The sequence below is a fragment of the Coturnix japonica genome, chromosome 1 (assembly GCF_054131305.1).
Source record: "Coturnix japonica strain WE chromosome 1, WE-NBRP24, whole genome shotgun sequence".
Classification (NCBI taxonomy): Eukaryota; Metazoa; Chordata; class Aves; order Galliformes; family Phasianidae; genus Coturnix; species Coturnix japonica.
In genome coordinates, this window is record NC_140663.1 from 175433357 (window position 1) to 175459028 (window position 25672).

Sequence of the window (25672 nt, forward strand, 5' to 3'; positions counted from 1 at the left end):
TCATTTGAGTTGGAAGGGGACTTTAAAGGCGATCTGGTCCAGCTCCCCTGCCATGAGCAGGGACATCAGATGCTCCATCAGATGCTCTGAGACTGCAGCCTTCCCTTCTGCCGGTAGGTGGCACGGCTCGGTTACACACATTTGGGGCCGTGTTTCAGTCCCCCACACGAGCAGGGAAGCGCAGTGAATTTCAGGGTTGAAACCACCGAGGTTCCTGCAGTAGGAAGAGTCGCTCTTTTCAGTGCATCCCAACCTGAGTTCAGCCTGGCTTGCAGGAACAGCTCGAAACTTAGGGACGTGGTTCTGTAGGCATTGGGTGGATGGTTGGATGTGATGATCTTAGAGGTGTTTTCCAACCTTAACAATTCTACCAAATCAGGAATTCTGTTATGAGCTGCTAAAGCAAAGCCACATGCATGGTCTTTAACTCCTCAATGCATTGGGGTCGTATCTGTACTCCTGGCCCTGTGCTATAGTGCTGTGCTGGAGGCTGTGGGTACAGGCAGAGCTGAAGGTGTCAAAGTATAATTCAGGGTCGTGTTTTAGAGACTGCTGAGGTATATCTGGCCATGCAACCGTGTGAGTCAATGGGATCTGCAATAGGGGATGAAGAGAGAAAGGGCAGTGCGTGGTCATGAACCAAAGACCGTGGAATAACTCATTGCAGTGATGGTAATTACGGAACGTTTCTTTAAACATCTCAGTCCCACATGGAGTGTTTCAGCTCTGCGTGGGGAAAGTTTGTTAACATAAAAATGCAGGCGGGGTTCTCCGTAACTGGTTTTAAAACTGACACCACTTTGCATCTGTGTCAGTAGGAGCAAATTCCTGACCTGTGAATCATTAACATCAAGCGTGGATGGAACAGCTTTGCGTGGTACCTGCGTGTTAATGGGGACTTTCTGCTCTCCAGTCACACTTTGTAAACCCTTTAGCAGGTTGGCAGCCTGGGAGAGATCTTTCCAGCCACAAGGATGCTGTTGTCCCTTTGAATGTGCCAGATGCCTCTGGGTTATGCATTGACACATAGGGCAGAGCTGGGTGAGCAGTGCCCTCCCTGTCCTCCCTTGCTCCATCAGCATCCCACTAGGGATGCACTTGTGATGTGCCCATAGCTGGCGCCTCTGCATCGCTTGCATAGGACCAAGCCCTTCTTTTAGGCAGTGAAAAGGTCAAAAAAATCTCTTTTTGTTGCCTTTTGCAGAAAAAAAAAACCCAATCCAAACCAAACCAACATAAAAAGAAGCTTTGGAAATAATACATTCCTAACAAATACTATCCATGTTCCTTCAGGGGTTGTTCCTCTCCTTTGTGTGTTGGCAGAGACGATAAACACCATACGGCTTCACTGCTGTCCCTGTCTCAAATTGAGGTGGCATAGCTGCTTCCCAGAGGCACTGTGAGCTGCAAGCATGGCTCGCAGGTGCTGCAAAATCCCCTCTCCATCAGCCATATGCCTTACAGCCTTAAGTATTGCAGCCCTAAAGCACTGCAGCCCGATGCCTTGCAGCCCTAAGCATTGCAACACTACACCTTGTAGCCTTAAGCATCACAGCCCTGCACCTTGCAGCCCTACAACTTGCATCCCTAGGCACTGCAACCTTGCACCTTGCAGCCCTAAGCATTTCAGCCCTGTACTTTGCAGCCTTAAGCACTGCAGCCTTAAGCACTGCAACCCTACACGTTACACACAGCACCCAACCTATGCAGAGTTGTTATTGCACCAGATACAGCGCAGCCACACAAAGAGAAACCGTCCCTGCCCATGAAGAAACAGAAGGACAGGGAAATGGAGGCAGGGAGTGAATGTGCCCAAGCAGGTTTGGGGCAGAGCTGTCATACAGCCTTGGAAATCTGTCCTCAGCGAGCAAACCTGAGTTGTATTATCCTAAAAACACTAACAGCAGCGTGAGCGTGTTGTGCTAGGAGGGCTCTGGAGAACTTTGATGGAGGATTTGGGGTTTAAGGATGGAGCGAAGGGAGGGTTGGAGCCTAATGCTGCTCTTGGGAAGGAGGCTGATGTTACTGCAGCCTGAGCCGGGGAGGGGATCAGGCTGTAAATGCGCAGCGTTCCCAGATCTGGGAGATGATAGCTAATCTCAGCCAGGCCATAATACCCTGTAACACAACACCCAGCTCGTCTGCAGGAGACTCCAATCCCCTTTCAGTGGGTACTGCTCCATTATTTAAAAATCAATAATAAAATATGAAGCTTTTATCGATTCCCCTCAATTATTTTTCTTTCCCCTCCTCCTCCAGGAGGGTTTTGCTTTAGCCATTGCATTGGCTTTTGTTGTTCTTTTTTTTTTTTTTTACCCAGCCTCTTTGTTTTCCCTGTGGCACCTCCATTGCATGCAGTGGGGTGGGAGCATTACTGGGGTGCAAAGGACCTTTGCCATAGGGAGTGGGGAAGGGGTATGGGGCAAGCTCTTTGCAAACGGTGATGGGGAGATTTTGGTTGGATGCTAGGAGGTAATTCTTTGCTATGGGGGCTGTGGGTGCCCCTGTCCCAAGCTTGGATGGGGCTTGTGTCACCTGCTGTATGGGAGGTGTCCTTGCTTATGGAAGGGTTGGGGCCGGGTGGACTTTAGGATCCCAAAACATCATGATTCCACGATTCTGTTATTCTACGATTTAGGATTAAGCCAGCAAGGCAGGCGCTCACCCGCTGAACAGTGGATCAAGTCCTATAGAAACGGGCCAGGTCCACAGCCTGGGTACGAGGCAATATCGGGGGTTGGGTGGGGGGCAGTGGGGTGTGCACAGCACTACGTGGTCCGTCTCCACACGCCGGGAGCGGGCGGGTTTTGTATCTTTAAAGCAGGAGGGAGGCGTGGTGAGCCGGGGCCGGGGCCGGTTTCCTGCTTACCAGCTCAGAGCCGCCGCTGGAAGCGGGCGAGCGGAGGGGGGAGGCGGTGCTCGGCCCCCCCACCCCGGTCCCTCCCTGCTTCTCTCATTCCCTCCCTCCTTCCCTTGCTCCGGCCCTGCCCGCTCCCTCCCGGCTCCCTCCTCCCCGGGCCGGCGCTGTGGGCGCTGAGCGCCCCGGGAGACAGCGCCCGGTTCTCGGTTCTCCTCTCCCGGTTTTGCATTCAAGATGAGCGGAGGAGGAGAGGTGGTGTGTTCGGGCTGGCTCCGAAAGTCGCCGCCGGAGAAGAAGTTGAGACGATACGTGAGTGAGGATACAGGGATGGAGATACGGGAATGAGGGTGTGGGGGGTAGGAATGAGGGTCGGGATGGGGACGGGGATGGGGATGGGAGCTCCGTACCCAACAGCCGCTGCACCTGCTGCCCGCTGTTGGCTCCGTGCCCCCCCACCCGCCCGCTCCCATCGGAACCACCCCGGGTTGCGGGGACAGCTCTGATCGCCGAGTCCCTCCGTCGGGTGCTGGTTGACACAGCCGTGCTTCCTTTGGGATACCTTTGTCCCCAAGGGTAAAGGTGAAGCATCTCCGCTTCCCTCCTCGAGCCCCATAACGATCGCTTTTCCCCCCCCCCCCGCCCCTCCCAGCCCGCGATTCCTCGGTATCCCGCAATGTTCCGACGCTTTGAAGATCAGCCCCGGTAGCGCTCGGATCGCCCTTTGTGCCATTAGCGGCGGAGATCAAAACATGTTGAGGAAGTTGTAAAAGAGGGTCCAAATGCCGCTTCTGTCACATTCCCCGCTGCTCGTTGAAAGAAATAACTGTTCTTTGAGCCCTCCTCTGCCTGATGGGCTCCGTGAAGGGCTGGAGGAGTTGCCACCCTATGACTCGGCACATCCCTCGCCCCGGTGCCGGCATCAGCTCGTGAGGATGTGCCTGGTTGGGTGCTACTCTCTTTCCTGGGGACATTCATCCTCCACCCGTGGATGCTCTCTCTCCATGGGAACCTCCATCCTTCGGTCTCATCTCTTTCCTATGGGTGTGTTTTTTGGGATCCACCTGCCTGGTGTTGAGTGATGGAGGCATTGCTGTGTACCCTTCAAAGGGAGTTGGATTATTAGTCCCATTCTACAAGCTAACGTAAGGTTGGAGAAGTATCCCATTTGTGATTTGGTGTTACCAGCCTCACCCCGAGCAGAGGCAGCCTGTCAGACATCAGTGGTGCTGTCAGCCTCCCCCAAAACAGGAGCAGCCCTATCAGTGGTGCTGTGTCTCCTTGCATTGAACCCTTCGCTATCCATTCCCTGTGCCCCTTCAAGGTGTGGGGATGGAGCGGGGATGGAATCCAACCCCAAATGTACTGAGACAGAGGTGCAGATGGCTGTTTATGTGGGAAACATCCAAAGCCCAATGCGTGTGCAGGCATTTCTGGGAGATGGACGGGATGACTTTGTGCACGCTGAACTGTGGAGGATGCTTTTAGCTTAATGGAGCAAAGCACCTTCCTCCCTCAGAAATCAACTAATTGCTGATCCTGAGTCACCGGTGGCCTTAACTCATCAAACATCATTAGCTCCCCGGCGTCCGCCCTCTGAAAGGGTGCTCACACCGTCGGCTGAATATCCAGCCTGTGCTCCAGCATTCCAGCATCAATCTGCTCAACGCCACGCACGAGGGTGTGACGAGCTAATTACCGACGTGCATAGGGAACGCTTTTCATCCAGATACACCCCAAAGTGCTTTGCAAGCCACCTATGTTTCCAAAACATCCTTATTCCCCCTCCCCATGCTCCCCGGAGGAAGCGCGGTCACGGCGGGATGCGCCCATCCATCCCACGCAGCCGTGCGGGGCAGGAAGCGGCGCAGGGCAGATGGAGCTCGGGGGGATTGCTGGGCACCGACTTCCCCTCCAGTCACTCCGGTTGCTGTTGGCTTCCTGCCTTGTGGGTTGGGTCTGGGGACGTTTGTCACCCATTCTGCTCCATCCCTTTGCCAGCCCTGCCCATGGTGGGGGGTTGGAGCCGGGTTGATCTTTCAGGTCCTTTCCAAGCCAAGCCGTTCTGTAATTCTACAATCCCTTTTGCTTTTTACTGTAGTAGTATTAATACCATCCAATAGTGGTTGGATGTGTTGATCAAATGGTTCTCTCCAAGAGTGGCTGTGATTGTGAAGCTGACAGCACTGCTCCCGTGCAACCTACAACAAAAACACACGGTCGGACTTTGATTTTCCACGCACAAAAAGCCCTCACGGTGGCTTTTGTACAGATTACCAAGGAAGGATTCGCCTCTTCTCTTGGTTTATATTCTGCTTGGCGACCTCAAAGGAGGAATCTCAAGCTGCAGGATGCTGCTAATTGGGTTTGAAGTTCCTGCTCTGCCTGTATTGACACAGGGAAGAAAGATGATGGATTTATTTTCTTTTTGACAAGCGCTTTCCAGCCGTGCGTGTCTGCCCATGGGTGTGTTGCTGAAAGTGCCCTTGGAAGGGCTGTGCTGCGTAAGCCGGGCTTTGTTTGGGTTTTACTTTTCAAGGAGATCTTTGGCAAGAGGGGAGGATGCTCAGTTTTCTTAATAGTATCCATCCAGAGCCTATAGGGGCGGGGAGCCCTTCTCTATACCTGATCTGCACAGCCTTCATCTGTAGTTACGGTCTCGCTTTAGTGGGTTGTGTGTGGGAAATATTGGGGTCAGGAGTTTCTCTTCCATGACGTGATGTTCACCAGATCAAACGATGACTGCTTCAATTGTGCCTTTATTGCCTTGTAATTGGGGCATGTGTGGTCTCAGAGCCTTAGTCCATTGGGCTCTGATCTTGGGTGAGCCCCATAGATGTTACCAGAGGAAAACCAGGCAAACACATGAAGATCAAAAGCATTGGAGGCACCAAAGTACTGATACCTCAGCTCTGCCTGGGATGCCAAGCTCCATCACTGGTTGGCTTGAGTATTTTTCAAGGCAAACACTTCAGTACCTTCTCCCCTTGTGACTTTCACGCATGGAAAGGTCTCCTCATGTGCCGCCACAAAGCACAAAGCCATCCTTTAGCTCTGGCTCCTCCTTAAAACATCCCTGCAATAAATAAACATGTATATGTGTATACATATGTGTGCATGTCCATATATACATATATATATATACATATATATACACACACACACAAAATCCAGTCCCTAACCAAACCCCTTGCCTTTCATTGTGTGATAGATTCACCGCTGCCTGTTGTCTCTCAGCCCCACGTGGGTCTGGGGGCTCAGTTCTCTTTATTCAGAGTCAGGTTTGGGGTGGGCTCTCATAGAAAGGCAATGCAGAAATGAACTGCTGTCATCGCTGAGGAGCTGGGAGCTTCCTGTCGTTAAGTCAGCGCTCTTTGCCTGTGCATTTATGTACCATGCAGCTATCTCTGTCTGGCTGAGATGTGCAGCTACAATTCTGCTGCAAACAAAACCTTTTTTTTTCCTTGCACTGGTTTTACAGTCTTTTAATGCTTTTCTTGTTCTCCCGCTGTTTTAACTGAGGGGAGTGTTTTGCTTGGTGCAGCAGTGGATATCTTCACATCAAACAGGAGCGGTTTACTCAAGGTCATAGAATCATAGGATCATATGAACTGTAAGGGACCTTTAAAGGCCATCTGGTCCAGCTCCCCTGCACTGAACGGGAGCACCCACAGCTCCATCAGGTGCTCAGAGCCCATCCAGCCTGACCTTGGGTGTCTCCAGAGATGGGGAACCACCACCTTTCTGTGCAGCCTGTGCCAGTGCTTCACCACCCTTATTGTAAAAACTTTTCCTTATACCCAGCCATATGAAGGTCATCTGAAGGCTGGCTGTCTCTCCTATGCAGTGGGAAGAGCTTAAGGGACGTAGTGGGTTATGGTGCTGGAATCCTGCAGCCCTGTTCTTTGAGTATCTCCCACTGAAGGACTTCTTTTGGGCCCTGAAGGAGATCCTCAGTATCCCGCCTGAAGCTGCACAGCAAGGACATCCTCACTAAAAAGGACATAGGATGTGGACAAAGGAAGCAGATGTAGGGTGAAGCCATAGGACCAGCGGTGCAAAGAAGTGCTAGGCTGCCCAAATGATTGGGGTACCAATATTTCAACCCTGTTGTCAAGGGAGGAGGAGAGAAGAAAGACATCCTTTTAAGTCTGTAGTGAAAGTCTAAGAGATGGCTGTCAAGCAATCTGAGCTCCTCCTTTTCTTCCCCAGTGGGTAGCTGCTGTGTTTGTCTGTGCCTAACTCAGGATGCTCCCCTCCGCTGAAAAGAGAAAACAGTTGGAGAATCTCCTGAGAAAAGCACCAAAAAATGAGCAAAAACCTAGAAAGCATGTAAAGGCTAAAGGAAATGAAGTTGTTTAGTCTGGGGATGAGAGGAGAAATAACAGTCCTTGAGCATGTCAAAGGTAGCTGCAAAGGGGAAGGGAGTAAACTGTTGTCTGAAGCCAGCAATGGGAGGCCAAGAAGTGCTGAGCTCAAGCTGCAGCAAAGGGAAATAGCGTTAGGAAAAAAAATTCCTATGCTTTGCCTGTGAGGGGTGGAACAGATGGTTTGGGATGGGCTCAGAGTCTCCGTCGGTGGAAGGAAGATTCAAAGAGCAGGTTGTCCAAGCAGTGCCTCAGGAGTGCCTGTTGTGAGGCAGTGGAATAAATTTGACAGATTCTCCAAGTCCTTTCCAGTGCTGGTTTGGGTGAGTTTAGGGATTTCGAGCCTGAATTCAGGAAGAAAAAGAAGGAGGCTTTACTGGAACGTATGGGGTCAGGTGGGTGTGAGGAAAGAGGGCGGTGGGCATGGAACAGGCTGCCCAATGCAGTGGGCACAGCCCTGAGCTGATGGAGCTCAGGGAGCATTGGGACACTGCTCTCAGACATCGGGTTTGGGTTTGGGTGGTGCTGTGTGGATCCAGGAGTTGAACCTGTTGATCCCTGTGGGTCCCTTCCAACTCAGGATATGGTATGGTTCTGTGAATCCAGCTGTCAAGCTGCCTTGCTGCACCCTGCTCCTCCCATGTAATCTACAACCTTGATTCAAAAGGGCCATCAGATGGTTTGGCCATTGTCGTCAGCCCCATGATTCAGAGGAGGGATGAGCGCTCACTCTTAGCAGAGAAGTGTTTGCAGGTCAGAGGGTGCGTTCCCCTTTCCAGGACATCACCACCTCTGTTGTGCAACACTGCACAAGGATCATGCTCCCTCTCTCTTGTTTCTCTGCAGCATCATATACTGACAAGTCAAAACACACAGCCTTTTCCTTGCAACTTTGTCTTGGGACCACTTTCCTTAGGAGAAGGTCCTGGGGTCAGTGTGATGGTGGTATGTTCTCACTGTGATGCTCCTTGTGGTGATCATCTGGACAGTTGGACTGGATGACTTAGAGGTCTTTTCCAGCCTCCGTGATTCTGTGATTCTTGACCTCCAGCCTCCACCTACTGAAAGGGTAGTTCAGGGGATGGTGGAACCAAACTCTTGGACAAGGGGGAATGGTTTAAAACTGAGACAGGGGAGGTTTAGGTTAGAGATTAGGAGGAATTTTTCACTCAGAGGGTGGTGACGCACTGGAACAGGTTGCCCAAGGAGGCTGTGGATGCCCCATTCCTGCAGGCATTCAAGGCCAGGCTGGATGTGGCTCTGGGCAGCCTGGTCTGCTGGTTGGTGACCCTGCACATAGCAGGGGGTTGGAACTGGATGAGCATTGTGGTCCTTTTCAACCCAGGCCATTCTATGATTCTACAATACATGCTGTGCTAAGACAGCTCCTCTGCTACTGGGCCTCTGGACTGGTTTGATCAGGGTGAGCTCAAAGACATGGCCAAGGGGGTGAGGTATTTGTGTTGTGAATGTTGTGCTTCATCTCTCCTTTGTGGCCACATTGTGACTTCAGAGCTGGCCAATGGTCCTGGCCAAGTCCACAGTAGAAATGAGAGATCAATAGTGGCAAAACACAGGTTGGGCTTAAGGACCACGAACAGTACTTGAAGAAAGTGTTGTGGGAAGCTTGTTTCATTTCCCTTTGGAAGAGAGCAAAAGTGATACTCAAACCTTTTTTTTTCTCTTTTTCTTTTGGAGAATGTTAGATGCAAGAGATGATGTAATAGTGTTTACCAGACCAAAGCACATAATTTATAGTAGTGACTCAAAGGCAGAGCAAATATTATTTATTTGGATTACAGTAGCAGCTGAGGAAACCAGAATTTGGACTCAAAGCACTTGGTGTTGGCCTCAAGCCAGCAATGTGCTCTTGTGTCCAAAAAGGTCAATGTTATGCTGGGGTACATTAGAAGAGCATGGCCAGCAGGTTGAAGGAGGTAATCCTACTCTGCTCTGACCTGCTGAGGCAACATCTGGAGTACTGTGACCAGTTCTGGGCTACTTGGTTCATAAAGTTAAGGAAGTGCTGGAGAGAGTCCAGTGTAAGGCCACAAAGATGACTGAGGGTCTGGAGTATTTCCCTTATGAGGAAAGGATGAGAAATCTGGGACTGTTCAGCTTGGAGAAAAGGAGACTGAGAGGGAATCTTATCAATGGATATTAAATACCTAAAGGGCAGAAGCCAAGTGGATGGGGCCAGGCTCTTTTCAGTGATGCCCAGCAACCCCTGTGACTCTTCTGTGATTCTGTGTTGGGTGTTCAATGAGGCCAGGAAGGTTTAGTCAGATGGAGAAACCAAGGCACAGAGCAAGTTGGTGGTTTGACCGCACTTGTGCTCAGGGCCATCTCAGCTGGGAACCAGTCATGACTTAGATTAATTAGAACGTAGAGCCATTAAGGTTGGAAAAGACCACCAAGATCATCTAGTCCAACTGTCAGTCCACACCCACTATGCCCACTGACCACATCCCTCAGTGCCACATCTCCATGGTTCTTGAACACCTCCAGGGATGATGATGGATGATGGATGATGGATGATGGATGATGGATGATGGATTCTGACTCCGCCACTTCCCAAGCAGCCTGTGCCACAGCACTGCCACTCCTTCAGAGAAGAAATCTGTCCTAATATCCAACCTGAATCTTCCCTTGTGCAACTTAAGGTCATTAGTTCTCATCAATATTACCTGGGAGAACAGGCTGACCCCCAGTTTGCTATACCTTCCCTTCAGGTAGTTCATCCCATCTAGTTGAGTAAGGACATCCCAAGGTCTTGTTCCCCTGCTGTAATGCTGAGATGCTGCAGCTGGATCTTAGGGCAGCCAGAGGTGGTGATGCAGCACTTTCATCTCTGTCTTGGGAAGGGTGCATGGGGAGCAGTCTCAGAGCTGGAATAGGTTTCTGAGTTCTGTCGTTGCTGTGCTGCATGGCCCATCCTACCCCTATGGCGCAGACCCATCCTGCCAAGAATCTAAGCAAAAAGAGGTTCAGCCCAGGATCAGCAATACACATTGTATGAGTTTCATGAATAAGCCAGGAGCATATCTGAATGGCAGCACTTCATTTGGTGCCTGCAGCTTACCAATGGCTGCGCATCCTGTAATTCAGTTTAAATAAGAGTAGCTTGGAGAAGAAAAATCTCTCATCTTGATTGCATGCATGATCTCTGGGCATCACCACTGCTCCTTTCACAGCTCAGAGCAGAGCAATGCAAAGGGAGGCAGGGAAAGCTTTGGGATATTGCTTGGCTTTTCCACTTTCATCCATTCCAAGAAGTCTTTGCTGTTAGAAATGAACTACTTACAGTGCTGCGCTAATTGCCCTCTATGATTGGATGCTTTTGTAGTTGAGGATTGCGGGCAGCATATATATATGTATATATATATAAATGAACACGAAACATCAACCTCAGTCCAAAAAAAAACTCATAATCGTCTTCAGCTTACGAGCTGTGCCTTTAGAGAATGAGAGGAAAATGTGAATGCTGGAAGTGTGTGTTTCTTGCTGTGCCTGTAGCCAGCAGCGCCTGTTTCTCCAATGAATCTGGAATAATTTGATGCTAGCAACTTGTGGGGGGATTTCATTTCTGGATTTGTCCTCTCGTATTTGATTCCTTCTTTCTGAGCTCTTGTACAGTTTTCCTGGAGCAGGTCGGAAGGATCTGGGAAACATTGCATCAGTCTGCATTACAATAATACCTAGAAATGAACTGCTCTGTCCAAATGTGATATTTCTCACCCAGCACTGATGCCTGCTCAGGATGGGAGGTTTACTTTGAGGCCAGAAATTGGACGTTTTTATTTATGGTTTCAATCTGGCTGTGCGGCAGGACCAGTTGGGAGCAGCTCTTAGACATTTCTGTATTAAGCATTTGAATTGCTTCTTCCTCTTAGCAAGCTTTGCCAACGCTGCTCTGGCCCCTTCTTCCCATGGCCTCAGTAGGTTTAAATCCTGTGTGTTCAGTCTGTATTTTTCCCTGTAAAGTATTAGCAGAGATTGCTGGTTGGGCTTTTGGATGGGTTTTTATTGCATTTTTCTTCTACTTTCCAGCACCTTTTGGGCACCTGAAATACTTCCATTGTGTCTCATGGGTTACTCCAGGACGCTGTCCTAATGGCATCTCAGCACTTGTTATGCATCATATTCCATTTAAACCTGGTATTTTCCAAAGGCATTTGCTTTGGAAGGCATTTAGACATCCCGCTGGTGGTGTTCCAGCTCCTGCATCCATATGGTATGATGGAAATAACATTTGAGTCAAAGATTTGTGGTCTCTGAATCTCATAGATTTTCGGTGATTAAGTTTTGCTGATGATCACAGCTGCTTGTTCAGGTTCCACCCTGACTTTCTGAATGTCCCTGTGGACTTTCTTGCTGCTGCCAAAGGATGTCAGTTGCTCAACTTAATGTCATACCCGAATGGGGACTGTCTCATTCCCAGAACTGACTGGTAAACCTGCCTTGTCCTCCTCTTTCCTGGTGGCACAGAATGACAGATTGGCTTGAGTTGGAAGGGACCTTAATGCTGTCCAGTTCCAACCCCTGCCATGGTCAGTCACCCAGGGCCCCCCAACAAACCTGACCATGAGCGCCTCCAAGGATATGGCACCCACAAGGACAGGGAAGGTTTAGGACCTAATTCAGCTCAGGTGCTTAGTACTTCACCATTGCCTCTCCCTTTCAAAGTCTCTCTCAACTCCTCTCTGTAGAGCACCTCAGCACATCCAAGTCTTCTTGCCATGCAGCTTGTGGGCTTGAGATCCATCCAGCGCAGGAAGGGGCAGACCCAACACATACCCATACCAGCATATTTAAGGCAAAAAATAGCCACGCTGCTCCCACGCCGTCCATCCAGCACACAGCTCCTTTGATTCCAGCTCTTCTGCAGCTCTCTGTGTCGTTCCTAAATAACCCCCTCCAGATAGGAAGCTCCCAGGAAAATGTCATTTGCTGTGACAGTGGAAGAATTGCTGACTTGAGGCTTGTGTTCTCCCTTCCCTGCCTCCTCCAGCCCCTGACTGCTGCACACAGTGTCAGAGCAGAGTTTCCAGCAGGGTGAAGGGGAATAGAAGGGCTCATTGTTTTGGGGTCAGGGCGCAGGGTTGGGGTGGCAGAGGAGGGGAGTGGAGCTGGCAGCTGAGCCCATCCCTACCTATATATAATATGTGTATTATCCGTAGCGACAGCAGCGGTGCAGACAGTGAGCAGTGTGTGATCGCTGCTGGCTCGAAGCAGGGGTAAAAGATATAAAATAAATAGAATTATGAAATAAAAGACAAAATAGAGGAGATGGGATGCTGGCGATCACGCGGAGCGCAGGGCTTGGGGTCCTCCTGCCTGTGCCAGGCAGATGCTGAGAAGCGATGCAGGCTGGTCCCTGGAGGAAGCTGGAAATTGGGGTTTGAGCTGTGAACCATCTGTGTGTGCAGAGAGCCTTCCTGCCAGCAATCGGGACTTTATCCCACAGAAATGTGTGTGGGTGGACCCCTGACACCAAGCTCTTTGCAGAAGGGCGAGGAGAGTGATTAGGAGCCTGGGAAAGCTGTATACCACGGGTCTGCAAAACAGCCAGGGACATCCACCTTCCAGAGAGAGTGAATGGGAGAGGGGCCCGGTAGAGTACATGGGGCTGCCATCCTTGCAGAGGGGTCCTACCTTGGCTACTGGGATGTTTTATGGGGTACTTCAAAGCATGTGGCACATCACCAAGGTGCCATGGGCTCCAATAACACACTGTGAGGCAGATATCCCACCCCATCACTTGAACCCACCTACAGAACAGGATGCGTCCAATGTGACCCCATGTAAGCTTTCTCCCATGATGTGATCCATTGGGGAGAAGTGATCCTGAACCCAGCTCAGAGCCAACATCGGTCCCCTTTGTGCTCAAGAATTGGGCATTTATGATCCCATGGCATCAATTGTAGAATAGGAGCTGGTCATGGACATTCAGGCTCATAAGACTTCTTGGAGAGTTCCCACCTACAACATGGTCTGCATCGGTCTGGGACCAGCAAGACTCAACACAGAGCCTCTCCCACCACTGAGATTAGAGCTCCTGAATTGCACCCTTTGCAAAGCAACACGAGAGAGTGCTGGAAAGGACTGGGCTGTTGTCTCAAACGCTTGCAAAACACGTTGGCTGAGGCTTCGACTCAGAATCAATCAGTGAGCTCGTTTTAGCATCAAATCAGCACAGCCAGCTGGCACGCACGCAGGCGATGCATCATGTGCTAGCGTTCCAAGGAGCAGTTTGGGATGGGTTCTGTGCAGAGGGGAAGGTCGTTTGAAAGGTTTTTTAATATGGAAGGCCCTTCAGTAATTACACGCATGTGCAAGCAGAGGTAGGCTGTCCTACAAGTCAGTGTTGTGGACCTTAATTTCAGTGAGGATCGAGGTGCTGAGGGCAAGAAGCTTCAAGATTTGCATTTCTAATTAAAGAAGTAAGAAGGTTTAAAGCCTATTCTTTGCATTTCTTTGTACCTGAAGCCACCCACTAGCCAGCCATAGCTGGGGCTGAAATGGAAGGTGAGAATCCAGCACTACGTGTTCTGGATGAGCTGCTCATGGATCACATGCTCCACTCTGCTGCACAGTGCTGTTCAAGCTGCTGTGGGTTAGGCACAGTCCTCACCTCCTTTTGCAACAGAGGAGGGCCTGGTGTAAACCTTCCTTTGGGGTCGTGACCATCAAAGCATGTGGAAGTTATGGCTAATTATAAAAAGAGAGACTTAGGTAACATGTTAGGAGGAGATTCTTTATGTGAAGGATGGTGAGGACCTGGCAGTGCTGCTCAGAGAGATGTGGGTGCCTCATCCCTGGAGATGCTGGAGATCAGACTGGATGGGGCCCTGGGCAGCCTGCGCTGATGGGGGACAGCCAGTCCATGGCAGGAGTTGGAACTGGGAGAGCCTTAAGGTCTTCCTGAAACCCAGGCCACTCTATGTGCATCCCTTTGTGCCCAAAGACCATCAACATGGGATAAGTTTGGGTTTGTTTTCTTCCCCTGTCTTTTCACATCTCACACTTTCAACTCTCTTGCTAACATTCACCCATCTAACCTGAAAATTATGGTATCTTGGCATCACAGCGCTGAGGTGAAGGATTGAAGGATGTGAAGGATTTTAACATTGCTTATCCAAGCTTAGCAGAGGCTTGGGGTGAGCAGTTTGGATATCCAGCAGGTTTTTGAAAGAGAAATTGCCTTTGTGGCTATGCTGGATGCTTGGGTCTTTCCTATTTCTGCTTTATAAATAGGAAATGAAAGTGTGAAGTGACTCTTAGGCTGTCAGAAAGCTGGGAATTGGATATCAGTTTCCAACAACATCCTTCAGTCCTATCTATCATCTTCCCTATTTTTACGTTGCATCCCACAGAATCACCCATAGGTTGGGGCTGGAAGGTCCTCTGGAGGTCATTGGTCCCACACTGTTCAGGCTGTGTGCCTGGTGAAGAACCCCTTCGTGTCTGCCTTTCCTTGCAGTTGTCACTCCCAGACACAGGGTCTGAATTTTGGGAGGTCCTGTGTTGGACTCGATACACCTCATGGGTCCCTTCCAACTCGGGATATCCTGAAATCCTATGATAGATGAGACAAGGAGAGGAGTGGATTCAGCCTGTTGGAAAGCTCAGCCCAACAGCCAGGACAGGGGATCTGATGAGCGGAAAACCCTTCAGACGTGGGAAAGAAGGGGGAAAACTGAGCTCGTGTTGCTGGTGCTGTGCTCACTGTGGGTTTGTGCCCTGCAGCTGCAGTCAGGGGATTTACTCAGTGTACACATGTGAGTTCGCTTGGGTAACAAGAGTAAATCTCACCCTGCTTGAGAGTGTCTGGGGCTAAAACAGGGTATAATAGCAACGCATGTAATTTTGTACTGTGAGCTGGTAATTTACTGTGCTGTTTTGGCTATCAGAGCAACAGCTAGAGGCTGTTAAGATAATTTAGTGGAGGTTTGCAGTTATAAATACATTTCCATCATGACTGCGGGTTCTAATAGATATTAAATTCAGCCAAAGGGTTTTTAGTACTGCCCGGTGTTTCTGTTCTAACTTATTTATCTGAAGGAATGAATTAAAGATGGCTATTAGATACGTTGGTTTGTTTTTAATGTATAAATAGGAGTTGTGAAAGGAGAAAAGAAAAAGGATGATGCAGTTTGTGTTGTGTAATGCAGTTCTTCAGCAGTGTGGCTCTGGGGTGCCCTACTGCCATCCATGCTAACACTACTGGTGTGGTGAGTAGCATGCAAAGCTATCAGAGTGCAATTCTTTCTTGCAAACAAGGGTTTTGATTGGGCTATTTGGGGTGGAAAGGACAGGAATCTTCTCCATCCACTTTGGCCTCATGCAACCGTGCAGAAATTAAGAACTCCTGTTTTGAATTGGGATGTAAACACCTGCATCTCCACCCAGGACCTTAGAAACCCCCAGAACAATACCCATGGGTTTCCAAACCTATCCCAGCCCCATTAAGACATCTCCACGCAGCACCAAGAGCCTGACAGTGTGAGAAGCAGCGTGAGCTTCTGTGGGAATGCCTCAGCTCTCCCGCTCTGCTGCCTTCATCTGAATAATAACGAGCAAAAGTTTGAAGGCTTGGTTTGGAACTGGCTAGGTGTCCAAAAATAGGCTCTCCCTGGAGATAGCTCCTACTTCCTGCTGGGCTAGAAATGCTGTGCTGACAGCCTATGTGCTTGGAAGTTTAGGCATCTCTTGGAACCCAGAGCATGAAGGAATGCAAAATAATAAAGGGAATCAGTTGAGTTTATTGTATCTCATAGAAGGCATTGGTTTGAGCTTTGGAAAGTATTCATCTCCTCCTCTCCTGCATAGAAAGGCACCTGAGCCAAACCCTAATATTTACAAATATTTTTGAGATCTTCCAGATATTTGAGTTCAGCATGTTTTGAGATCTTCCAGACTAGCCCCTCTTCCTATAAATAACAGCACTTGGCTTGGGTGTGTTGGAGCTCCTGGAAAGCATGGCCCCAACCAGGGCTCCCCACATCCATTGTTGTACTTGCTCCAGCTCTGTTTCCACACATTCAGAGGAGGCTTTTTATTATATATATGTGTGTGTTTTTAGGTTGGAAAGTCTCTATCAGGGTTAGTGGATAGCTGATACCATCTGGTATATCCTACAAGCTTGTCATCAGGAGTTTTATCTCCCCATCTCTCCTTGAACTTTCCATTTATTTTGGTCTTCTTTTTCTTTTAATTTTCTTTTAATTTTTAACATTTAGTCCCTGCTCTCAGCCCTCTTTCCTCAGCGTGTACCTCTTTGTGTTTGCTTGTTGAGGACCTGCTTGGACAGTGCTGAGCAGAGCATCATGCTGGATGGGGCTCCGAGCATCTGATGGAGCTGTGGGTTGTCCCTGTTCATTGCAAGGGAGTTGGACCAGATGGCCTTTAAGGGTCTCTTCCAACCCAAACAATTCTATGATTCTGCAAGCCCATGGCCATGCCCGTGCTGCAGTATCTTGCAGAAACAAAGCCTGATTCCCTGCCTTGAAGCACAGCCCTACAGTGAGGACCAAGCCTTACTACTTCACACACACACACACACAACTTCAAGATATAAAAAGCTGCAATATAAACCTGAATCATCACATGGCCAGCCTGGGCTCAGCATGCTGGAAAATCTAAGTTTCCAAAGTTGTTGATTAGGGATTTAACATGAAGCTTTTTTCCTCCATCTCCCAGCTTTAAGGTTTCCACAGGGATGGCTCAGGCGATGCAGACAGCTGGTATTTCACCCACCACCTCCCCAGCCACACCAGCATCACCTCTAAAACCCATGCTGGGAACTGCATTTAAGAAACACAGTCTCAACCTTTCCTGTCTTGTTTTCCCCATCTGTTTTTAACAGCGTGTTCTTGCCATTTGGACCTTTCTGGGCTCGATCTTGTGATCCCTGACTTAGTATAACATTTTCAGTTTATTAGGAGTGCTTTTGTTTCCTTTGGTGGATGGTTTATTTTTGGTTTTTGTTTTGTTTTTAATATTATTTCCTTATTTATTTCTTTTTGACTTCTCTATCTTTCTTTATCTTCCCCATTTCCCCTACGTCGTGAGGTTATCCCAACAGCAACAAGTCCTTCAAGTAGCTCTGAGGCTTTTTTAAAACCAAATGAGAAGGATGAGTAGGTATTTTTTCCCCTGTGTTTTTCTACCATTCTGTAATCAAAGCCCAGGTTATAGGGTGCAGAGGCATGGGAGTTCTTAACATTGAGTTCTTTAAGGAAGACCAGCAAGTATGAATTCAGGGCTTGAGGTTGCAAGTGGCTGTTGGCTGGATGTAGGATTGGGGTTTGGCTCTGCTCTCCATAACCCATGAGACCTTCTCATAAACCTCTTCTGTTCTCTCTCCTCAAAGACCGTCTGGTCCAATGGATGGAGGTGGGAAGCAGGTTGCTCAACCCCATCAGACTTATATTTAGCAAGGCAAGGCATTGAGGTGAAGTGTGCCCACCCTGATTTATTCTGGGTTGGTTCAACCTAAAGCTTCAGGACCAGGTGTTGGGCTGCTGTGACCTGTTGGGGATCCATCTGTCAAGAGAAGGTGTTTCTATACGGCTGAATGGATGGTGTAGGCTGCAAGAATTACCCCCCAAAAGCCATGGAGAGTTCAGAACTGCTGTGTCTGTGTCCTAATGATTTAAACATCGAAAGGCAGAGCTCCTTCCCAAAACCCCGCAGCTTCAACTGCATCCAGCTGAGCAGCAGAGACACGGCCCTGTGTAATGAATCTGTTTTATGCATTGACTTTCTCTGAGAGCAGCCTTCGCCTCACTTTGTTTTTGCATAGAAGTCACTGTTATTTCCTCCATTGCCGGAGGAATATCATCAGCAGATGAGTATCAGTAGTCATAGCAAAATTTTTTCTCAATGGTGAAATGACCCTTTTAATATCATCCCCACAATCAAAGAAACATAGAATGAACTGGGTTGTATTGGAAGAGATCTTAAAACCCATCCAATCCCAACCCCTGCCATGGCAGGGACACCTCCCATAGACCAGGAGCCTCATGCCCCATCCAGCCTGGCCTTAAGCACTGCCAGGGATGGGGCACCCACAGCTTCTCAGCCAGATGTTTGTGTGTGTTGGCACTGGAAGAGGCTGCCCAGGGAGGTGGTGGAATCACCCTCCCTGGAGATGTTCAAGAAACATTTAGATATTGTACTAAGGGACATGGTTTACTGGGAAATAGTGATGATAGGTGGATGGTTGGACTAAGTGATCTTGGAAGTCTTTTCCAGCCTTAGTGATTCTGTGATTCTATATCAAGGTAAACCTCATCTTCCTTTTGCACTGAGTAGTCTTGTTTAGTGGCAGACGCAGTAGAAATGAAAGGAGATGGCTGTAAAAAGGAATGATTACAGGTGCCTCAGAGCAGGGTCAAGAGGACAAGCTTGTCCTTAATTGTGTGCTTTATCCCAGCTTAGGTTTGATGGATATAGAGGATAAAAGCACTAGGCTTGGATGGATTCGTTCAGCTTGCTCAGATCCACTGAATTTAGCCTTCACAAGTTTATTTTTAATGCTGGGGAAGGCCTCATCTGCTGGAAATAAAGTGGGTCGATGCTCACTCAGGGTCCTCATCAGGCTGGAAGGGCTCCATGGTGGATACACATTGCACATCCCTTGGTTTTTCTTGCTGCTGATCCCAGCTGGAATTTGGCCTCCAGGGACTTTTGCCATAGTTCTGTGTTGGCTTTCATCCTGCAGAAAGATATGGGAGACAGGAGGGGATTCTTGTGCTCAAAGCCCTTATACAAGCTGGCCCTAAAGGAAGCAGCCAGGGCGATTTGTCGCCTAGTAAGCTCTCTCCAGCATTTCTGAATGAGGTTTTCAGTATTCACAGCCACGTCGTGGAAAAGGGGCTGTTAGTGCCTCAAATCATTAACTCCACGCTGTTGCTTTCCTTTGCTATCTTTTTATTCTCTTCATCCTCCCTCAGCACTGTTTGTTGTTTTACTCGCTCTGTGTATCCTTTCAGAAGTAGTGCTAGCATATTTATTAGTATTAATTGGCATATGTGCAACAAATGTCACGCAAGGATCACAGAAAACGTTGCCTTGGAAAAATCAGCAGATTTATCCCACGTGGGGAATGGGAGGCAGCATGGAAACCAGATGGGCATCAGCTGCCAGTGCACCCTGATGGGGTCGGCCACGATTGCATCCTATTTGGACCTTATAATGGCTGGCAAATGCTTGCTTCGAACAACTCCATCCATGCTCTATATACCATGCAATCAGTCCTGCAGCACCCAACTTAACACTCTGCTCCTTTCCCATTGTGCCACCAAAAAAAAAAATGGGAGAAGTCTTTAGGAGGTGATGATAGGAATGATTTTCTCAAAGGTCAGTTTTAGAGCTACTTATCAAGGTTTGCCACTGATGCAAGCAGAAGGACCAGACTTGGAAGGTGAACACGGAGCACAAAGAAAGCCTGAAGCCTCATTTTATTATATTTTTACCCACTGAGCTGCCTTTCAGTCTTAATATGGACAATAGGCACTTGTTCCCAGCCCGTGTCCCACAGACAGTGCTGGGGAGGGGAGCAGATCTCGCCCCGCTGTGCTGGGGGAGTTGATTTTTCCAACGTTCCTCCTCAGGAACATTTGGCTCAAGGAAAGACTGTGGAGGAGGCTGAGCTCAAGTGAGCAGAAAAACATGTGTCCCTGCAGTGTACTGCTCATAGAGCAGTGCTTTGGGTTGGCTTCTTTTTCTTTTTAATATGTTCTCTACTTATTTCATTAATTTTAAGCGTGTCTGAGAGCTTGGGAATCACGTGTGGAGGCTGGGGGCAAAGCCTTGCTGATGGATATGGGCCGATGGATATGGGCTGCGTAAATATAAGGAAGGGAAATCATTTCTGCACAATCTGAGTTCTCCCAGCAATACGTTCAGCCTGTTTTTTCTCTTTCTCATTCTGTTTCTTTGGATGAATATGTTTGAGGATGGCAGAGGTCAAGGAAGCCTTTAAGAGCTTTGTCTGAGCCCCTGCATGAAGATACCGTTGTCCCTCCATGGCCTCTCCCATTGTCTCCCACATAGAATCATTCAGGTTACAAAAAAACACTGATATCATCCAGTCCAACCCATCCCGCCATGCCCACTGACCATGTCCCTCAGTGCCACGTCTCCACAGTTCTAGAACACCTCCAGGGATGGTGACTCCACCACCACTTCCCCAGCAGCCTGTGCCAATGCATCACCGCTATGAGAAGAAATCTGCCCTAATATCCAGCCTGAACCTTCCTTGCACACAGAAATAAGGTGCAGCATCGCACCATGTCCCTTCTGTTTGCACCATGAGCTGGTCCCCATGGGAGAAAGGAGAAAGATGCAGGGAAGGCTGGCTGCTGGGCTTTAACACTGTGAAGCAAAGCACTGCCATCTTCTCTCTGTCACCACTTTATTCTCACACCCAGCCTCTTCCTCCCTCTTTCTTCTTCCTCGTGCCCTCCCTAAATGAAACATATTGCTTCATCCAGATACAAGACGCTGAGCAAACAAAATGCAGCTCCAAGTCTACTGTTCCTTTCCCCAGCCTTACCCATCCAAGGCAAGCACTGTCCCTCTGGCCCAATTCAGTCCCAGTAGGAACACCCAGGACAGGGTGCCCAGCACCACATCCAAGGGCTTTTGGAGATCTCCAAGGAGCAGCCCCCAGCCCTGCTCTGGCCCCTGTTGGCCATGCTTTTCTTAACACAGCTGAAGTCTCCATTACTCTTTTTAAAGGCACATTGCTAACCCATGTTCTATTTGGCACCTGTGAAGGATGCCAGCTCCTTTCCTGCAGTTTGTGCACTCCCGGATGCTGCATCTCAAGGAGGTGCTATGAAGCCAAGTGAGGGCCATGAATGGTGATTGCATGAAAACCCATTTGTCTGTGTGTACTGAGACAGCTGGTGAGAAGGAAGAGTGTTAGGAAAAGAGGGAAACACAGGAGTGTGGCAATTCAGGAAAGAAAAACAGAATACTGTGGGTGTGTCTAGCATGGGGCACTGGGTTATCAGGGTCAGAGGTGGTTCCCGTCTGGCTTTATCCTTCACCTTGTAACACAGCAACCAAACGCTGATGAAACCACCCTGTGAAGTTAAATTAGCACCGCCTGCAGCCTGTCTCCAGCCGGTGTGATGGAGCTGAGTGAAGTGAACCTGGGGGGGTGTTGCTGGCGAAGGGCAGAGGGGTGGTGAGGCAGAACCTCTGCTGCATCTGCTCTTCCTCGACATCCGTGCTTTGCTGGCCAAAAAAATCCCAGATAGAGGAAATGAGGATTTGCAAGCTTGTTTATACCACCGAGTTTTAAACGTGTGCCAGAGCCAGCTGAATTCTCCTTGGGCTCTTTCTCTAGATAGTCGTTTTGTTTTTTGGCTTGGACAGTAAATGATGATTTAATAGTGAAGTGAATCAGTGTATTTGATCTTATTACAGTGATATAAGTCAAATCACATCCTGGGAAGCGTTGTAGTGTGCATGAGGTTACTGTCATGCCCACTGATGGGCAGGGAGAGCTGCGGCCATGCAGGGATGGCACCTAGCAAGAGCTGTTTTTTGGCTGTTCCAGTTCTCATCCTGGAAATGTTGCAGTCTCTCTTATGCCTGAAGTGGGATTGGCCTGATCTCAGTGGGTTACTTTGGGCTAAAAGATGATGGTCCCACACAGATATGTGGTCTAGGTGAGGGGCAGTGGGAGTTACAGGGAAAATGACCGATTCATTGTCCTCACACCTTCTTGCATTCATGTTGTGAGCTGCTGTTTTGTCCATTAGGGAATAATTTTGCTTCAGCATGCAGTTCTCCTGCCATCTGAGCACTGCAGGATGGAAGAGGATGCTTGCAAGTGATATTGTGTTTCATCACAAGATCCTCTGGGTCCTAAACACGGCCATGATACTCCGTCAAACAGTACAGGATTGAGATACACAAGGATGTAGTTGGGTGGCCTGACCTTATGATAGACCATGCAAAGTGCCAAAGTCCCTGCAGCTTCTGAATTGTCCCCTCCTGCCCCCATTTCTTAGTGACTGTACTATGATTGTTGGATTCAGAGATGTGTGGGTAATGGAGACAAGGACTCTGAAGAATTATCATGTCTTTCCAGGATTATTTTCTACTTTCTTTCTTTGTTTTTTCTTGGATTGATCATGATTTTAGAATGGTTTTGCAGATGAATCTATGAAGGTCGGAAGAAGGTGGGCATCAAGGAATGAGATCAGATTACCTTCAGATATCCCTCCCAACTCAAATGATTCAATGGTCAGGGTCCTTTATGCTCATTTGAAAACAGTACCTCAACAAGTTTATCTCTGGCAACTTCCTTTCCTCAGGCCTTTCCAGAGATTCACCAAATTACATCTTATTGCATGTGAGCAAATAGGGTTGTGTTACGGTGCTTTATGGCATGTGAGATAGAGGGCAATGCCAGTGGAGTCCTTATCTGCTGCACATCCCTTTGGCTCTGCCTCACCTCCTGCCTCAAGCTCTGGAAACAGCTGACACATTGCATAGAAATGATGAGCAAATGGGGGATTTCCTCTCTTACAAAGCCTGAAAGCCAAACATGTTTAATGTCAAATGTTAACAGTGCAAAATCTTCAGCAGGGATGTCAGAGAGCTGCTGGGCTGCCTCAGCAGAGAAGGAGAAAGGGATTTTCACTTCTTGCGCTCTTACCTTACCTCTTCTGAGGCTTTCCTGCACGTCTTGATCCTTTCCCCAAGTGCACACAGTGGAAATCTGATGAATCAACTTCTTCCTGCAGCTTTTGTTGCCTCATCAGTTCCGAAGTGTAAACTCATGGGTCTGTCTTCATGTGATTCCCTCGAAATAGCTTCCCTTGGGCAGATGGTGTGGGGACTGGGCAGCCTTAGCGGCACTGTCTCCTTGGAGAGCTGCCATAGCTCATCCTGCAGGATGGTCCCTGCAAGGCTTTCACTTTTCCAGAGGAGAACTCTCGTGAGCAACTTTACGCTGTGTTGAGCAGCCTGGTGTGCTTTCTGTTGGGTCACTGAAGTGTGTTGAAATCCTGGGTTCACTTATTCTGAAACATCCTTACTTCCTCCTGTAGGACCTGGAGAGAGCAGGAGCTGAGACACACTTCACCACCTCTTGTGATATTGACCAAACCTTTAGAATTTATACTTTTCTTGCATTATATTTTTTTTTTTCTTGTTTGCTTATCTTTGGAGCAAACCCAGCAGTTTCTTGCAAGAGCCCCACACAGTTCTCTCAAAGATAGAGGAGTGGAGCTGGCTTCTGGTCTTGTTCTTGGGGCTGACCCTACAGCCCATTGCTCACAGCTGATGTAACGTGGCTTCTTTCCCTGAACGCTTCCATGTCACCCCGTGTGCCAATGAGAATCACTGTCTAAGAATGAGAAGTGATTTAGTTCCTAAGCAACCTCTCTCCTGGCCTCTTGCTAAAGAGTGACTTAGCATTTTCCAAAGGAAATAATACAAAAAAAAGGCATGGGTGGCAATGTGTCGGGGTATGTTATTCTAATGCACTTAACCCCCAGGATGCTGGTTTAAGGAGCAGCCACCAAGCAGCTGAGTCAGGGTCAAGAGGACCATCGTTCTCATTTTTTTCCCACCGCTTTCATTTCCTTCCTGGTCTCGAGACATCGTGTTGTCTGCTGTCAGTCTGTTTGACTAATGTCATTTCATAGGGCATTTCTTCTGTGGTGGCTATAGGTTTTATTTCAAACCCATGAATGCCAACCCTAAAAAATGAATATGAAGCCCACATCCCTGTCCTAGCCATCTCTGTCCATCTGAGATACTCCTCCCTCCTTCATTAGAGCAGTATCTCAGGAAATTAAGATCTTTTTTTTTATTTTGTTTTGTTTTATCTTGTTTTGACCCCCATAATAAGGAAAGGCTTCATGTTAACGATAGTTTGACCAGCTTTGGCCAGACTGTAATTCTTTTGTTCTCTGTTATAGAGGAGCCAAAGCAATGGGCTAAATGCATACATTCAGGTACTGGGCACTCAAGTGGATGTGTTTTATTTTGAGCCTGTAGGGATAGGATGAGCTGTTGAAAGGAGATGGAAATTAGGCGGGGGAAACCATTCTCCAGAGGAGCTCCAGGCCCTTCAGCATCTTGGTGACCCTGTGTTGGACTCTCTCCAGTATGTCCAGGATTCTGTTGTACTGGCTGGCCCAGAACTGGACCCAGCACTGAGATGTGTCCCACCAGCACTGAGCACAGGGAATGGATTTCCTCTCATGATCTGCTGGCAGAGTATTCTCTGCCCAACACAGCCCAATCTTTGCTGTGAGGACACAGTGTTAGCTGATGGTCAACTTGGTGTCCACCAGGAGCTCCAGTCTGGAGGACAAAGCTGCTTTCCAGCCAGTCAGCCCCCAGTGAGACCTATATCCGCCCAGTTATCTAGCCTGTATCTCACCAGTTTGTCTATAAGGACATTATAGGAGACATTATGTAGGAGAAAACATTAGCATGCATTACTATAATCATGTTGAGCAGCACACACTGCTCTCACTGAGCCCATAGAGGTCTATCAGGTTGCCAAACATGATTTAGTGGTCTTAATACAAAGGCCTAGGGGTCAAGAGGATTGCAAAAGGTCTAGGCCACATGGTGACAGTGGTGACAAGCAGAGATTTTGGTTAACATCTAGCAGCATGGGAGGCATCCCTGGGCACTCACAGGGCTTCTTTGTAGAGATCAGCAACCTATCTCCTTTATGTTTGTGAAGTCAGCAGCCAAGGGGGAAGCTTCACACAAGGAGCACTTCTGCTAGATATAGTAATACTCTCTAACCCTGACTGAAGCCAAATCTGGCACAGATGAGTGGTTACATTAAGCAAAAGCTTCTTCAGCTCCTGATGAGGCTTTGAACCCTGAAGGAGATAATGGCAGGTTTGGGATTAAGACTCAGGCATGAGCTAATGGCTGCTGATGAACCCCTCAAGCTGCAACAAGTTTCTATATATACTAGGAAGGACACACTATTAGTTTTTATTCATCTTCCCTTAAAAAAAAGAAGATAAAAAGATAAAACAGCCTGGCAGAAAGTCAACATGCAAGGAATGGTCAGGCACACTGCCTCATTTGTTGGAATGGCCGACAGATTAAATTAAGGTTTAAAAAAAAGAAATAGGGAGGGAGGGAGAGAGAACAAGCATTTTCTATGGGCAGAGTTCATTCGCAAGTCACTCATTTCTCTTGCTCTTCAGGGAGTGATATTAGACAATTAGCTAATTGGTTTGGGGAGGTGACCTGTCAGTGACTCAAGGAGGAAATGTCTCCCGTGCAGTTTGACATAAAGAATATATTTTCAGCCCGTTGTGACAGCTGCAAGCACACCCCATTAAAATCAAGCATGTAATGGCTGTAATAATAGCGAGCTTGGAATCCATCGTAGCGAGGGAAAAGCAATGAAAAACCTGATAACACGCACTAAATTGCA

At 48.4% G+C, this 25672-nt stretch overlaps 1 protein-coding gene across 4 annotated transcripts in view; it reads left to right on the forward strand.

The window, feature by feature from the left end:
* The first annotated feature begins 2875 nt into the window (after positions 1-2875).
* GAB2 (GRB2 associated binding protein 2) overlaps positions 2876-25672 on the forward strand; it is an 82889-nt gene continuing 60092 nt past the window's right edge. For all 4 annotated transcript variants that reach the window (XR_001552827.2, XM_015852451.2, XM_032442275.2 and 1 more), the window contains exon 1: positions 2876-3169. Coding sequence is in view for 3 of the 4 variants with exons in the window: in XM_015852451.2 (XP_015707937.2) it covers positions 3095-3169 (75 nt within the window). In the remaining variant the exon portion in view is untranslated. The remainder of the gene's footprint in view (positions 3170-25672) is intronic.